This window comes from Peromyscus leucopus, chromosome 2 (genome assembly GCF_004664715.2).
Source record: "Peromyscus leucopus breed LL Stock chromosome 2, UCI_PerLeu_2.1, whole genome shotgun sequence".
In the NCBI taxonomy this organism is placed as follows: Eukaryota; Metazoa; Chordata; class Mammalia; order Rodentia; family Cricetidae; genus Peromyscus; species Peromyscus leucopus.
Window position 1 is genome coordinate 150,258,674 of NC_051064.1, and position 16,306 is coordinate 150,274,979.

The 16,306-nt window shown below is 50.5% G+C and overlaps 1 protein-coding gene across 3 annotated transcripts in view; it reads left to right on the forward strand.

Moving 5' to 3' along the window:
• The first annotated feature begins 703 nt into the window (after positions 1-703).
• The window catches only part of Acot7 (acyl-CoA thioesterase 7), a 95,905-nt gene continuing 80,302 nt past the window's right edge, over positions 704-16,306 (forward strand). Inside the window, exon 1 of one of the 3 annotated variants that reach the window (XM_037203233.1) lies at positions 704-935. Coding sequence is in view for 1 of the 3 variants with exons in the window: in XM_028883087.2 (XP_028738920.1) it covers positions 1,705-1,865 (161 nt within the window). In the remaining 2 variants the exon portion in view is untranslated. Of the gene's footprint in view, positions 936-1,608; positions 1,866-16,306 lie in introns of those variants that run through there. The other 2 variants (XR_005090968.1, XM_028883087.2) reach the window with 2 other exon arrangements.

Genomic DNA, 16,306 nt, shown 5'->3' on the forward strand with positions numbered 1-16,306 from the left:
GGGCTTCATTCTCTAAGTTCTGTTACTCTAGAGAACCCTGACTAATATACCCTAGAAAGTCATGGACTGTTATCATCACTCCAGGGACTGCCCTCATACCTCTTTCCAGTCCCGTGTCCCACCACCTACCCCCGCCTCTGGCAAGCCTAGTTCTGTTTCCACCATAGCTTACAACTTTTAGAACCTTATATAAATGGCACTAAGCTATTTTGTACTGTATAATACAGTAAAATACCTCAATTTGCACATAACAAAACCCTAATGTATTTACATTTTATACGATTTTTGTGTATGTTAGCGTATTTATGTGCATGAGCTGGAAAAGCTCAAAAGAGACATTGGGTCCCCTGGATCTAGCGTTGCAGACGAACCATTATTTGGGCACTGGGAACTGAATCTAGGTCCTTTACAAGAAGGACTAGCCCAGAAAACCCCACTCACTGTATTATCCAGCCAGACCCTGTATATTCATGAGGCCACTTAACGTTCACAGAGGTTTTGGGGAGGGTGTTGTCAGACCCAGTTAGTAAATAAGGAAAGTCCCATGTCTAGCTACAGCTTCCTCTCAGATCTGCTCCCTGTAAGGGGAAGTGGTGATATTTTAAAAGTACACAAACCCTGGAGAGCTTGCTCAATTCATACTGGAATGCTGGGAGGAGAACACAGGGTGGAAGCCTCCACACTAACCCTTTACCTCCAGCCCTAAAAGCTGAATTTTTTGAATTGTGAAATCCCAGGGAAGGCTGGGGTGTGTGAACATGGCTGCCAGGCAAGGCCCGTATCACTAAGCTCCGTCTCCTGCTGGCACCTGCTAATGCAGGGATGACGGCCCTCTCAGGGCCAGGGCTTTAGTGTAAATGGGTCGAAGTTCCGTTAACGGGTCGGTGTTAATTTCGAGAAAACCGCACGGGCGGCAGCAGCTCTCTGCAACGACAGTATGTAGGAGTGTCCCAACTTCCCTTCTTGGGTGGCTTCTGTGGCCTGCAACTTGGGTGGACTCGATTTCCAGGCATCGTAGGCAGCTTTGGGGCGGCAGGTGCACCCACGCTTGCGCTTGGGGTTCCCGGGGCGGGGCGGGTCTGCGGCCGGCAGGGGTCGGCAGGGGCCGGGGGTCGATGGTCCTCGGCGTCTATCAGGCGCCGAGCCCGCCTGATATCAGTCATCAGGGTCCCATGGGTTCCGGGTCGGCAACCGAGCTAACGCCTATCCGGAGGCCTAGGCCGGGCGCCGGGGTCGGCGCGCGGCTCGCGGGCACCGTTCCCGTCCGGGTCGGGCCTCCCCCGGTGACCTCATCGGGTGGCCGGCCCGGGCGGGCAGCGAATCGCCGCGCGGGCGCACAGGAACGCCCCGTAGACACCCGGCCGCCGCCGAGGCCACGCACGCGCTCCGGGGACGCTCCGCTGCTCGGCCTCCGTCCTGCGTGGTCTCGGCCGCGGGCCGCCGGCCTGCTCCGCGCCGGCGCGTGCGGTGTGAGCGGCGCGCGCGCGTGCGCGCCCGCGCGCCACCCAACCGCCATCGAACCTTCTGGAAGTGGAGCCCCACAGCCGCCCCCGCGGCCGACCGAGCTCGCCGCCCCCGCCGGCGCCTACGGCCCTGGAGGCCTCTGGGCAGGGGAGGGGGGAGGGGCCTAAGCATGGGCGGGGCCTCCGGGGGGCGGCCCTGTGTGATTCGCCGCCTCCGCGCAGGCCCCGCCTCTCCGGTGCCATGGTCCCGCCCCCTTCCTCCCCCTCTATGGCGCCTCCCAGGCTCATTCATTCGGCGCCCGGCCTGCTAGACACCTGTTCTCAGCTCCCGCTGCCGTCCACCGTCGCAGAAAAGATGTCAGGCCCCGCCACGGACGCACCGTCCGCCATTCAGATCTGCCGGTAAGATGGAGGCATCCCGAGCAGACCCTTCCCTGCTCGCTCGCACCGGAGCCGGCTGAGGCTCGCCGGATGCCGCCCTCATCCTGGGCGGCCCTACCCGGCTCCACGCTCCCGGGACTCCGGCCCTGGAACCCGCCCCGTCTCTGGACCAAGGCCCAGAACTCTCTCCCGGGACCCCGCCCTGGATCCCTTTCCCTGGACACCCGCGTACCCTCTTCAGTGATGCTCCCCGCCATGCTGCAGAATCCGGCCGCCTCGCCGGCTCCTCCCACCGGCCTCTGGCTGCATCCCAAGGGCGGCGGCCGCAATCCTGAGGAGGCTCGGTTTAGGAAGCCGGGCAGGGACAGTGGACGTTAGACTGGCAAAGGGTCTGTCCGCCGTCCTCTTGTGTGTCCTACAGGGCTCGCCCCACCCCGGGCTCGGCGCCTTATAGTCTGAGCCCAGCCTCCGGCGGGGTTCGGAAACGATAACTCGGGCTCCAGAGGGTGGTGGCGAAGATGCCCAGAGCAGTGGGAGCATAGATGGGTGGGTGCCTCGGTGAGAGCAGGCCCAGACCCTCTGTTCCTTCAGAGCCCCGCCTCAGCTGTGAGGAGAGCAGGTGTTGGAAGGAAGAACTCATCCTTTAAACGCTTTATTGTCCAGGAAAGAGAGTGAGTGGGCCTGCTCACACAATAGGGGCAAAGGATTATTCTAATCTACGCACCCTCCCCAGTCTTGCTCCACTGGGGGTGCTACTTAGATGTGGGTCCCCAGAGGAAGCTGGAGCTGATGAGCAAGCTCATTTCCCGAGAAGGCAGAGAGGGCAGCCTCAAGGTTACCCTGCGGTTTCGTTCACAGAAGTGGAAGCATAGGCAAGCTGATATTTATACACCAGCTCAGTAAGAAGGGGCGGAATGGGGGGCGCTGTGCCCGCTGGGCATCTGCTCTGTCTGACAGGCTGCCAAGAGTGAGAGTTTGGACGTTGGGTATCACACTGACCTTGTGTCCAAGCCATACTCAACAGAGGCAGGCTCCTTTCTTGTGGATGCTGCTGCTGGATTACTGGAGCTCTTTGCTCTCAACCTCAAGTTCTGGCCTGACAGAGCCCATTTCCTGATCTCAAGGTCCGTTTTGACCTCCTAGAGAGCGTATGTTTAGGGGAGCCCTGCTTCTCTTGCTTCCTCATTGGCTGTGTGGCTGCTGTGTGGCTGCTGCACCCGGCCTTGCACTTGAACTCTCTGGGGACCAAGAGTGCATGTTACTGATATTTGGAGATCATAGGGGTCTTTGAGACATGCTGGCTGTTGGGGCTCTTGGACCTCCTGGAACAGGAAAGAACCTGTTCCTGTCCCCTCTTACCTTTCCTGGAAGGCTGGATGGTAGTATCCTTCATCCTGCCGTGTGGAGGAGGGAACTGAGCAACTCAGTAAAGCAGCCCAGCCCCAGGAGTTTCAGAGGCAGCTCTTCCTCAGGTCTGCTTAAACCAGCATGGCTCTTACTTAACATCAGCAGCATGGTTGGTGACTAGGCCTTTTTTCCACTAGCTTCTAACAGCTAATGGATTTTTATGTAGCTTGGGTACATACATTCATATGTTTACAAATGTCTTGTGTGTGGCTTTTCTTCTGATTGTACCCCACAGGGCCATCTCTAGCTGTTAGAGTCACAATTGCGTATTTTTCCTAAGTGACAAAAGGGGTTTGTGGCCAGGAAGCCTGGCTGAGATGTGCCTGCCAGGGGAGGTGGGGCTGTGAAGTGGACTGTGGTCATTTGGGTTTGGAGAGTGGACCTAGCAGACTGGAGAGCCCTTTAAGGACATGTGAGCTAACACATTGAAAGAGGAGACTTCTGGCCTGGCACATCCAAGCCATGAATTTAACAAGACTTCACCAGACACCTCCAAGGAGCAGGCACTGGGAAGGACACTGAGCAATGGAAAGTTTTGTCCTTATCTTAGGAGAGACACAGTGTTGCGTAGATGGGTACCCATCATCCTAGACTAGGAGAGCGACCATCTGCTTTCAGTTCCGAAGGAAAGAAGCTTTAAAGACAGGCTGGGGAGATGGGAGCTGAGTTCAGAACCCATGTGAAACCAGACAAGATAGTGTGTGCCTGTAACTCCAGTGCTCCTACAGCAAGATGGGAAGGGGAGACAAGAAAATTCCCAGAAGCTCAGGTGCCAGCTAACCCAGTCGATATTGTAGTGACCCTAATACTGCTGTGAAACCCTGTCTCAGTCCAGGTGATGTTTGAGGACTGATGCCTGAGGTGATTCTCTGACCTCCATACCCATGCTATTGGCATGAGTACACCTGTACACACACACTCTGAAAAGATGAAAGTAAGTGTGGGGTGTGACTATAGGTCTGGGATGGATGTGGCCTCTGCCCTTGGTAACTTGAGTGACCTGGAAGCCACTGCCTAACTTTCCTGTGTCCCTGTTCTCTTATGGGTCTGAGTATTGACTAAGAGTCAAACGGGGCTTGGTGCTGCACACCTTTAATCCCATCATTTGGAAGTAGAGACAGGCAGAAAGATCCTGAGTTCAAGGCCAGCTTGGTCTACAGAGTTCCAGTGCAGCCAGGGCTACACAGAGAAACCTTGTCTCAGAAAATCAAATAAAGAAAGAGAGAAAGAGAAGAAAGGAAAAGTGTAGCCAGACCTGGTAGGACGGCCAACACCTCAGTCAGTGTGCGTTCTTGATGTGGAAATCAAGACACCAGCTCGGGAGGCTGCCAGCCCGGGCTCCACTCCCATGTCTGGCTCTTGCAGGTTGCTTGTGAGGTTTACATCATTTCCCTCATCTCACAGCACCTTGGCTTTCTTATCTGTAAATTGGAGATAGTACAATGCCTATCTTCAGGTCACTGTGAGGACTGATACCTTTGTCCCATTTCCTGATAGTATAAACATGATCTTACAAAGGGAACCCTTTGAGAACCAGCTCTTTGAGTGCTCACTCAGGCCACAGCGGGTCACTGTCATCCCCTGTCCTTTGATCTGCTGCAAATAGATAGTCAGCTTTCAAGCAGTGTACTGGTGGAGGGGGTTTTGGTGCAAGATGGCCTAGCAGGCCCATAAGCTTGGAACGTTCTGCATATGTTCATGTGGGTACACATCCTTATGTATGTGGAAGCAAAGACATCCATATTGGGTGTCTTTCTGAATTACTCTCCATTCCTATTTATTTCTTACATTTTTGTATTTATGACATCTATCTTTTAGTGGTCTTTGGTTTTGTTTTGTTTTTTGTTGTTTTTGTTTTTTCAAGACAGGGTTTCTCTGTGTAGCCTTCCTCCTGGAACTCACTCTGTAGACCAGGATGACCTCACCTGTCTTTGCTGGGATTAAAGACGTGTGCCACCACTGCCTGGCGCCCTTATTTCATTTCTTTCTTTCTTTCCTTTTTTGAGGCAGAGTTTTACTTTGTAGCCCATGCTAGGCTTGTCCTTGGCATTCTGCCCCAGCCTCATGAGTGCTGGGATAGCGTGGCTTTGGAATCCGTTTGGGGTTAAGAATGTGACGTCTGCAGGTCTGTCTTGCTTCGCTTGTCCTGCTCTCAGATACTGATCTGCCAAGCATTTTCCTGGGAGCTGGGATGCTTGGTACCATGAGGACAGTGAACACCTGCAAGACTCCAGCCAATATCAGTTCAGTGGATGGGAATTTTCTCCCCTTGCACCTTGGCCTTTGGCTTGAAGGTGGAATTGATGAAAACAGAATCTGTTCTGGCACATTCCATAAAACACAGTGCTGGCTCTGTTCTGGGAAGATGTGTGTACCCTGATGAAGAGGCCTCTCTGCAGCTCAGTGGCCTATGGTGGAGGAGGCCTAAGTCTACCGTTGTCCTGTTAGTGTTCAAGGTGGCCTGCTGTCACTCTGGCCGGCACCCTGGTGTCAGAAGATGCCTTCTCTTATTTATTTAAATTTTATTTACTTACTGTTCTGAGTATGGACGTTTGCCTGCATATGTCTTTATGCTGTGTGTGCCTAGTGCCAGAAGAGGTCATCAGATCCCCTGGGACTGGAGTTATAGACAGTTGTGAATTTCCATGTGGTTCTGGGATCCAAATTCAGGTCTTCTGGAAGAGCAGCCAGTGTTCTTAACCAGTGAGCCATCTCTCCAGCCCAGGTGCCTTCTTCTGAAGAGGACCCATGTGCCCAAGTGAAGAGTTGGCCCTGTTCAAGTGGGTTCTTGTCAGGGCTGACGACACAGGCTCTTGACCTCCCATCCTGGCGTTCTTTTTCACTCTTGGAGGCTTCCTGGGAAGGGAGTTATTATGTGGTCCTCCTCACCAGCTAACTGTTTGCAAATCGCTGGGGAGGCTGTTCACCATTGCAGATGGCAATACCTGAAAATAACATTTCAGTAGAGATTCCACAGAATACAGATTTTAAGTATTTAGGGATAGTTCCTTGAAATCTTTAATCCCATAGACATAGTCATTCCCTCAATTGAAGATGAGGCAGGAAGATTGAGTTCATGGCCAGGCTGGGGTACATAGTAATTCCAGGTTCATCTAGACAATAGGAAGACTGTTCCCAAACCAAACAAACAAAAAACCAAACAAACACCCTCTTATACCAGAGAGAATCCTTTTTTTTTTCCATTTTTCATTATTAAGAAATTTTTTACTCATTCTACATACCATCCACAGATCCTCTCTCCTCCCACCCCCCAGCCCTCTCTCCCAAGCCACCCACATCCCACATCCCCCAATCAAGGTCTCCCATGGGGAGTTAGCAGAGCCTGGCAAACTGAGCCTAGGCGGGTCCAAGCCCTTCCTACTGCACCAAGGCGTCACATCACAGGCACCGGATTGCCAAAAGCCTGCCCAGGTACCAGAGATGGATCCTGATCCCCCTGCCTGGGTGCTACCAGAGAGAAGAAAGAAAGAAAATCTCTTGGGACTAGAGAGAGAGCTTAGTGGTTAAGAATGCTTGCTGAGCTGGGCGGTGGTGGCGCATGCCTTTAATCCCAGCACTTGGGAGGCAGAGCCAGGCGGATCTCTCTGAGTTTGAGGCCAGCCTGGTCTACAGAGTGAGATCCAGGACAGGCACCAAAACTACACAGAGAAACCCTGTCTTGAAAAAACAAAAAAACAAAAAACAAACAAAAAAGAATGCTTGCTGCTTTTCTACCCAACGCTAGTTCATTCCCCAGCAGCCATGTCGGCTCACAACTGCCTCTAACTCTCTACCTTGAGAAAAACCAGTGCCTCTGGCCTCCTCTGATACCTGCACTCACATACATGCAACCCCCGCATATACACATAAAAAATATTAAAATAAATTAGAAAAAAAAATCTTTTTTTTTTTGTTTGTTTGTTTTTGTTTTTTTGAGACAGGGTTTCTCTGTGTAGTTTTGGTGCCTGTCCTGGATCTTGTTCTGTAGAAAACTCACAGAGATCTGCCTGGCTTTGCCTCCTGAGTGCTTGGATTAAGGGCGTGGGCCACCACCACCGCCCAACCCTAGAAAAAATCTTAGTGTGAGGTGATGCACACCTGTCATTCCAGTATGTGGCAAGCAGAGGCAGAAGGCCAATTGGACTGTGTGATGAGACCTTCTCTCTCTCCCTTTTCCTTTTAAAGTATAATTAATGTTTTAAATGCTAGGGGAAACCAGTGAGGTGGCTCAGTTGAAGAAGGTGCTTGTCTGCAAAACCTGAGAGATTTTAGTTTGGTCCTTGGACCGAGGAAAGAACCAGCTCTTGTAAATTGCCCTCTTACTTCCACTCACCTGTGACATCCAGGCAGTGGTGAGCCCACCTCTTTTCTATAAATGAATGGTGGAAAAAAGTTGCTCCCCCACCCCATGCTCCACCCAGAGATTAAACCCAGGGTTATTGGTGAAATTATTAAGGCCACGCACCCGTGGTGGCGGTGGTGGGGGGGGGGGGGGGGGGGGGGGGGGGGGGGGGGGGGGGCGGGGCGGCCGGCGGCGCACACCTTTAATCCCAGCACTGGGAGGCAGAGGCAGGCTGATCTCTGTGAGTTCGAGGCCTGGGCTACCAAGTGAGTCCCAGGAAAGGCGCAAAACTACACAGAGAAACCCTGTCTCGAAAAATCAAAAAAAAAAAAAAAAAAAAAAAAAACCCAAGATTTATTTAGTGGGTAACTTACAAATGAAGGGGTCTGGGGAAGGTGTGTCGCAGTCCAGCAGTGTTCTCTGGAGCTCTGCTCGGTCAACCTCCACTGTCCAGGGTCCAGGAACAGAGAGAGCGCTGGCCCATCCAGATCTCAAGTCTCCAGGTGCCTCCCTTGGCCCCGCCTTGTAGGCGTGACAGTTGCCGAAGCCTCAATGGGGGTTGGAACTTCCAGATCAAAGCTGGAATGGCTGCCCACTACATAGGGCCTTATGTATGCAGGTAAACACTGCCACTGAATCACAGCTTGCTGGTTGTCATTTATTTACGTATTTTCACACACACCAATTTGTTCTTTTAGGTTTTTCTTTTTTTTTTTGTTTTTTTGGTTTTTCTCAACTCTGTCTTTTTTGTTTGCTTGTTTTTGTTTTTTCGAGGCAGGGTTTCGCTGTATAGTTTTTGGTATCTGTCCTGGATCTCGCGCTGTAGACCAGGCTGGCCTCAAACTCACAAAGATCCGCCTGCCTCTGCCTCCTAGTGCTGGGATTAAAGGTGTCATCCACCACCAGCCCGGCTTGTTTTTTTTTTTTTTTTTTTTTAGATTTATTTATTTATTATTTATACGGCATGTATGACTGCAGGCCAGAAGAGGGCACCAGATCTCATTACAGATGGTTGTGAGCCACCATGTGGTTGCTGGGAATTGAACTCAGGACCTCTGGAAGAGCAGTCAGTGCTCTTAACCTCTGAGCCATCTCTCCAGCCCCCGGCTTGTTTTTTATTTAATGTGTATTAGGTGTTTTTGCCTGCACGTATGCTTGTGTACCATGTGCATGCGGTGCCTGTGGAGGTCAGAAGAGGGCGTCAGATCCCCTGGGACAGGAGTTACAGATGTTTGTCATGTGCCATGTAGGTTCTAGTAACTGAACCCAGGTCCTCTGCAAGAGCCAGTGCTCTTAACCACTGAGCCACCTCTCCAGCCTTCTCAGCTGTCATTTTATTGTCCTTTGCTGTTAAAACTATTGATTTTAAATATTTATAAAATAGTTAGGTCTTTCTGCAGGGACTCAAGCTCAGGGCCTGTACATGGCAGCTGAGTGCTTTCCCACAAGCTTCAGTTCTAGCTTGAACTTTGCTTTTGTAAAAACCTTGTTGGCATATAGATACAATTAAAAAGGCACACACTCCATAAAACCATTCTGAACAAAATGCATCTGCGTTATGTACATTTCATTAAAGTTTGTTTTGTTTTGAGGCAGAGGCTCATGTAGCCCAGGCTAGTTTTACATTTGCCGTGTGTGGAGGATAGCTTTGAACTCCTGATCCTCCTGCTTCTATCTCCCAAGTCCTGAGATTACAGGTGTGCACATTTCATTGTGTTTTGACAGGTGTGTGGGTGCCTGTGTATGACCATCTGACTATGACACAGAATGTCCTCATCACATCTGATAGGGAGGGGCTGTTGTTTGAATCTTAGATGGTCTTTTAATAAAAACCCAGAGCCAGATATCAGGGTGAAAGCTGAAAGATCAGAGAAACAGAGCAGCCAGCCACTAGTTCTTACCTCTACGACATCCTCAGCCTAAAGAGAATGAATTCCTGTTTCCTCATGCCTTATATACCTTTCTCTGCTCAGACATCACTTCCTGGGATTAAAGGTGTGTGTGCTCCCCAAGCAAAGGCATGAGATCTCAAGTGCTGGGATTAAAGGTGTGTGCCACCACTGCCTGACCTCTGTGTCTAATCTAGTGGCTGACTCTGTCCTCTGATCCTCAGGCAAGTTTATTAGGGTATACCACAGGGCAGTTACTTCCTTCCTTAACCATTGGCACCCAGAAGCAGATCAGCGGCTTTCTTTCATGGTGGTTTGTTCTACGATTGCCTGGGGAGGACATCACACTTAACATAGTGCCTGTGAGCCTCACCTGGGTAGGTGCTGAACTTTCCCTGCACATCCCAGCTGGCTCATCTCTACAGTCAGTGAGCATCTGGGATTTTAGCAGTTGTGAATGTACTTTACAAATGTGATTTCACAGGCATTGGGATGTAATCTAGGGCATGGGAACAGCCACTTGATGTTTGATGAGGTGGAGGGTTTTTTTTTATATGTTCTAGATGTATTTATTTATTTACTCATGTATTTTCTTATTTAAAAATGGGAGGCCAGGCCTAGTAGTGCGTGGCTGTAATCCCAGCACTCGGGAGGCAGGAGGAAGCCTGGGGACTGTGAGTGTGAGGCGAGCCTGGCTCACAGGTGAGTTCCAGGTGAGCCAGGGTGACATAGTAAGACCCTATCTTTAAAAACTAAACCAAACCATGTGTGAGACTTCACTGTGTTGCCCAGGCTATCCTGAAATTCTGTGCTCAAAGAGCACCTTCTCTGCTTCCTAAGCTCCCTAGCAAATGGGAGGACAAATGCCACCTAGCCTGTGGTGGATTTGAGAAGGAGCCTGTGTTTTAGAGAGGATGCTGAAATGTTTATGGATGCCAAGTCATGTTGTCTGGTATTTGCTGCAAGATAACCTGGCATTGGAGAGTGCTTGGAGCAAAGAGAAAACCAGGGGTGGCTAGGAGGCAGGTGAATTGACTTTTTGGTTTGGAGCCAGAGGGTGGGGACAGTTGACTAATCTGGACCTTTGGTTTTTTCCACAATAGAGTAGAGAACACCCGCTCTGGAGCCTCCCCGCTTCAGAGTGTGAGGGCGGAGTCCAGCCCCGTGGTTGCCTCTGTGGTCCTGCAAGCACTTTCTTGTTCTCCGGAAGGACTTCCGTTGCCTTCGTGCTGAGCCAGGATCTCTGTCCTACTTGGCAGCCCAGCCTGGCCGGGGATCTTTTGGCCCAGGTGCCGCAACAGGGACCTGTGCCTCAGCGTGGCCTAAACCATGCAGGGTGAAGCTTGGCTTCAAGTTCTTTTAGATGGGGGTCCTGGAGGGAGCTCTGTCACCCTGCAGATAGGCGGTGCCTTTCTCTCTCCTCCCCTCTCCTCCCTCAGAAGGAAGGCAAGGCTGAGTGACTTCACGCGTCCTCCTGAGCGGCTTGCATCACTGGACTTCAGGAACAGAGCCACCAGCTTGCCTGCTTGCTCATCAGTCATTTGCCTACTCACTGGTGGTGGGAAGAGGAGCTAGCTGGGTCCCCTGGGTCCCCTTGAGGAGGCCCCTTTGCTAAGCTGGGTCCTGGCCGGTGAGCACAGCAGCTGAGCCTCTTGCCGAGAGGGAGGATAAAGGGGTCGTCCCACTCCCAGGATGAAGCTGCTTGCTAGCACTCTGCGCCTCTGGGAGGTGGGGAGGCAAGTAGCCTCCTGGAGCCCGGTGACAGGCCAGGGGTGTTTGGGGCTCAGGGGAAGAAGATGTGGGCTTCCATGAGGGCTCTCAGAACCAGAGCAGATCACGAAACGTCTGGACATTGCGTCATCACCACGGGAAGGTAGGATGACTGGCGATATTCTGTTCCCTGGGACTTTGCCCCAGGGCCTCAGGCTGGGAAACAGAGGATGTGCTGTAAAGCATGGGGCTTGGTGAGCTGCCTCTTGTCAATAGGTAGTTTCAATTGAGGTTTGCCATGCTGTTCTTTTGGGGACCATGGAGGCTCCAGGGCTCCAGGCTTGGCATCTCCAGGCTGTAGGAAGCTGAGCCCTTTCTAGTCATAAATTCCTTTGGGTGTGGTTGGAGATCACCACTTCCTATGAACTAGCAGCTTGCTGGCCCAGGCATTCTCCCAAGCTGCTCTTCCAGGTGGCTGAGAGACGCTGCAGCTTCTGTCTGGTTCTGAATGAATGGTTTTTTATTTCCCCTGAGCTTTGCAGAAACTTTGTTGGGGTGTGAGTCACATGCATACATTTTATCTATTCAAGTTCACAACCTGGTGGCGTTAGCACCTTCCCTGAGCTGTGTCACCATGATTTGCCTCAGAGCCCCCCCCCGAGTTTTGGTGTCTGTCCTGGATCTCACTCTGTAGACCAGGCTGGTCTCAAACTCACAGAGATCCACTGGCTCTGCCTCCTGAGTGCTGCCACCCGGCTAAATTGCCTCAGTTTTGCAAGCGGCGACCACAACAACTTCGATAAAGGGTGTTTGTTGGAATTGGTGGTGACAGGAATGTCTTTGTATGCTAATGAGGTGACCGGGGGCTGGCCTCTTGAAAGACTGCCTATGCTAATGAGGTGACGGGGGCTGGCCTCTTGAAAGACTGCCTGAACTTTTGGCATTATATGCTACTCTGGGGGTGGGAGAGGTTCTTGGCTTGAGTTAATCACCCGTGACCAATGACTTGATCAGTCATGAAATCCCCTTAAAAGCTCTTGATGCTGAGGTTAGCATTTATTTTTGAGCTTCTCATTGGCAACCACTACATCAATTTGGCTGATCTTGGTTGTGTCCTTCATTTAAAAAAAAGAAACCTTTTTTTTTTTTTTTTTTTTTTTTTTTTTTTTTTTTGAGATAGAGCCTTACTGTGTACTCCAGGCTGTCTCCAAAGCACCAGGATCCCAGCAGAGTGCCCAGTGCCTGGGGTCCTGGCCTTGGTAATGAGCCCTGTAGTAAGTCGGCCGACTTATCTCCCCCACCTCCCACCCCAGTTAGTAGATTGGAGGAGGGGCTTGTGAGAACACTGATTTGGATGACTGTGACGAATGGGACTGGTATCTGGTGCCTGAAGCGGGTGGTCTTTGGGGACTGACCAAGCCCTTTTGGCCTTTGGGGTTGGTGGCAGACCCGCACTGAGTTATAGGACCTGAGCTGAAGAAGTGGAAACATCACCTGATGTTTGTCCACAGAGGTGGTGTGCTCGGAAACAGTTCATTTGGGAGCAGACTTTGAATCCCCTGGTAACTCCCAGTCAACCTTGGAGGCATGCAGGGTGGCTTCCACAGGACCCTGCTGTATTAACGCCTCCCAGCACTTGCTTGTTCGTGGGTGTGAAGTATTGTCCACTGCAGGTGTGATTGGCACTCCCTCGAGGACTCAGACTTCCCTTCTTTCTTTTTCTGAGACAGGGTTTCTCTGTGTGACAGTCCTGGCCTGAAACTTGCATTTTTGTTTGTTTGTTTATTTCTTTGACTTTTTGTTTTTCATGACAGGGTTTCTTTGTATAGCCTGGCAGTCCTGGAGCTAGCTCTGTAGACCAGGCTGGCCTTGAACTTCCAGACTCTGGCTGTCTCTGCCTCCCGAGTGCTGGGATTAAAAGTGTGTGCCGCCACACTTGGCTTCTTTTCTTTTTCAAGATTTATTATATGTATGTATATTTATGTATATATGTGTGGGGAGTCATGTGTATAGGTGCCCACAGAAGCCAGAAGAGCTGTTGGGTCTCTTGGAGCTGGTGTTATAGGAGGTTGTGACTGCCATGGGGTTGCTGGGAACTGAACTTAGGTCCTCTGGAAGAGCAGCAAGCATTTTTAACCAATGAGCCAGCTCTTTATCATACTTCCCCTGACTCCTCCCACCCTTTGAGAGATCTCACTATATAGCCTGGGTTGTCCTGGAATTAGTTGGCTGTGTAGACCAGACTGGCCTTGAAATCACAGAGAGTCCCTGTGTTGGGACTAAAGAAAGGCGTGTGTCACCACTGCCTGGCTCTTTTGACTTTCTTGAGATAGAGTCTAATATCACAGTCTAGCCTCAAACTCACTATGTTGTGGAAGCTGGCCTTGACCTCCTGAGTGCTGGGGTTGTAGGTGTGCACCACCACACTTGATCTTAGCCTGCTTTCTGGTAGGCTTGTTTTTCATTAGTTGAGTCATAAAAGTTCTTTATACATTCTAGATACAATTTTTTTCCCTTCTTAGACATTTTTTCCAGCTCCCAAAATGTGTTAAAGTATAGGTAACATCACATTTGTGAACTTAACTGTTTCGGAGTGTGTGTTCAGTGCTGTTAGTGACATCCATACCACGTTGTCTCCAGACGAAAAGCTAGTCTGGCCTATCAGACTGTCCTCATCTGCCTTCACCAGTCTCTGGCAGACTCTTCTATGGTAGAAGGCTGGACTCTGAATCTGACTGCTCTGTTGCCTCAGGCGGGTTGTACAGTGTCTCGTGATAGTGTGTCTATCAGTCAGGGCCTCATTCCTTCATTCCTGGACTGTGTTCCAGCAGGCCAGCACTCTGCCAATGGCACTGTGTCCTCAGCCTCTTTCTTCCTCTTTCAAGACAGGGTTTCTCTGTGTAGCTTTGGAGCCTGTCCTGTATCTCGCTCTGTAGACCAGGCTGGCCTCGAACTCACAGAGATCCACCTGGCTTTGTCTCCCGAGTACCGGGATTAAAGGTGTGCGTCACCACTACCCAACTTCTTTCTTCCTCTTGTAAAGGCAGGGTAATGTTCCTCAGGAGGCTAGGACACACTTCCTGTCTACTTGCCTGGGGATAGGCTAACTATGACATAATGCTGGCATGTCTTGTGTGACTGTTCACAGGATAATAAGGTCATCAGTTCATTTCTATTTTAAGGAGCATACCATTTATTTATCAAGCCTCTGAGCAGTGCATAAACCCCAGCCCCCACACCAGCAGACTCGTTATTTTCTCTTGTTTTTAGGGGGGCAAACTTTAGTCATGCTGTGTCACCGAGCTGGTCCTCTAGCTCCTGTTTCTTCCTTTCCTCTTGAGGCAGCATCTCATTGTGTCTTCAGACCATGCATTGCACAGGCCTCCTCTGCTTTGTGAATATTGGCTTTAAAAGTGTCCCATGCCTGACTTGCTTACTTATTTGTTTATTTATTTTAATTTTAATTTTATTTTTTTATCTGTAAGGTTTATTGCACAGTTTGGGGGAGGCAGCAAAGTTAACAAAAAATTCCTTGTCATTCCAGGCAGTAGTGGATGGACAGGGCATGATGGCCTTCTGTGGTGTGGTGTCAAGACTTCATGTGCTGGAGTCTCCCATGCTTGAGCCAATTACTAAGCAGAGCAGAAAAAGCTGTTGAGTGATGTTCTGAGTGGACAGTGTCTTCAGTTTCACTTGGTATAGTGATCTTGCTGTTCACTCTCTGGCCCTCCAGTGTCCACAAACACCTGGGACGCAAGGAAGAGGGGTCAGGTAGCCTATCACCCCATAGGCTTCTGGGTTCTCTCTTCTCCAGCAGCCACAGAAGGTAGGAAAGGATATTCGACAAGACATGACGGAGGCTCATAGGATGCTTGAAAAACTAGGCCAGAATAAACCCCTCAAGGCAGAGCTTTGTTTCTGCCTCCCTTCCATAAACCTTTGAGGACACTGCCCAGTGCTGGTGGAGGGCACTCAGGGAGCCTGCTGTCAGCAGCCATGAGGAGGAAGATGTGTTAGACTAAAGCACCAGTGCAGGCTGGACCTTCCAAACCTGGGGAAAGGCTTTTGGCGTCCTCTTCCTGCAGCATGAGTGACGGGCCCGGGCAGCCCGCAGTCACTTTTGATTGCGGCATGGCTTATTTCACGTCCAAATGGGGTTGTGCAATGTTCTGTCATGTTTCTCTCTCTCCCTCCCACCTCTCTCTCTATATATATATAATATATTATTTTTTTTCCTCCCTTTTCCCTCCTCCCTCCCTCCCTTCCTCCCTCCCTCCTTTCCTTTCTTTTTTTTTTTAATCTAGCTGGCCTCCCATTTATTATGTAGCTTGGAATTCTTTTTTCTCCTGCCTCAGCCTCCAGAGAGCTGGGATTACAGGTGTGCACCATCGTGCTGGGCTCTTGTACTGTTGATTTGTCTTTCCATTAGTGTGTGTTTTATTGTATTAAAAAAGTGACACCTTATTCAGCAGTCGTAGCACCAGGGGCCTTGTGCGCACCAGGTGCACTTTGTACGGCTGTGCTGCACACTCAGCCCTTGCTAGTGTGCTTGTTGGTCACCCGTGTGTCCCTTTGGAGGAGTCTACTTGGTTTTGCATTTTTTTTTTTTAGATGTGGCCATGTTGGCCTTGAACTCACTATGCAGCCGAGGAAGATCTTGGACTCCATATACTCCTGCCTCTATGTTCCAAGCACTGGGATCGCTGGTGTACTCCATCATGGCCAGATATTTGCCAGTTGAAAAGATTGTGTATTCTAGCTATTAATCCCGCACAAGGGAGGCAGAGGCAGGTGGATCTGTGTTCAAGACCAGCCTGGTCTACATAGTGAGCTCCAGGACAGCCAGGGCTACACAAAACCAAAAAAAGCTGCTCTCTGTTTCAGATACTAGCTCTTCAGTGGGCACATGATTTACAGATGGCTTCCCCTTTTTGTGCCCTGGCTTTAGACTCTGTTGATACTATTAGTGTAAAAATATCTAAATTTTGTGAGCCTAATTTGCCTGCTTTTCATGCACAGACCCTGTGTCAGGAATGTCCTTACGTTTTCTCCTCAGGGCTCTTCATTTAGGCCTGAGGTCTGTTCTGAATGACTTTTCCTATGCTCTGTAGGTA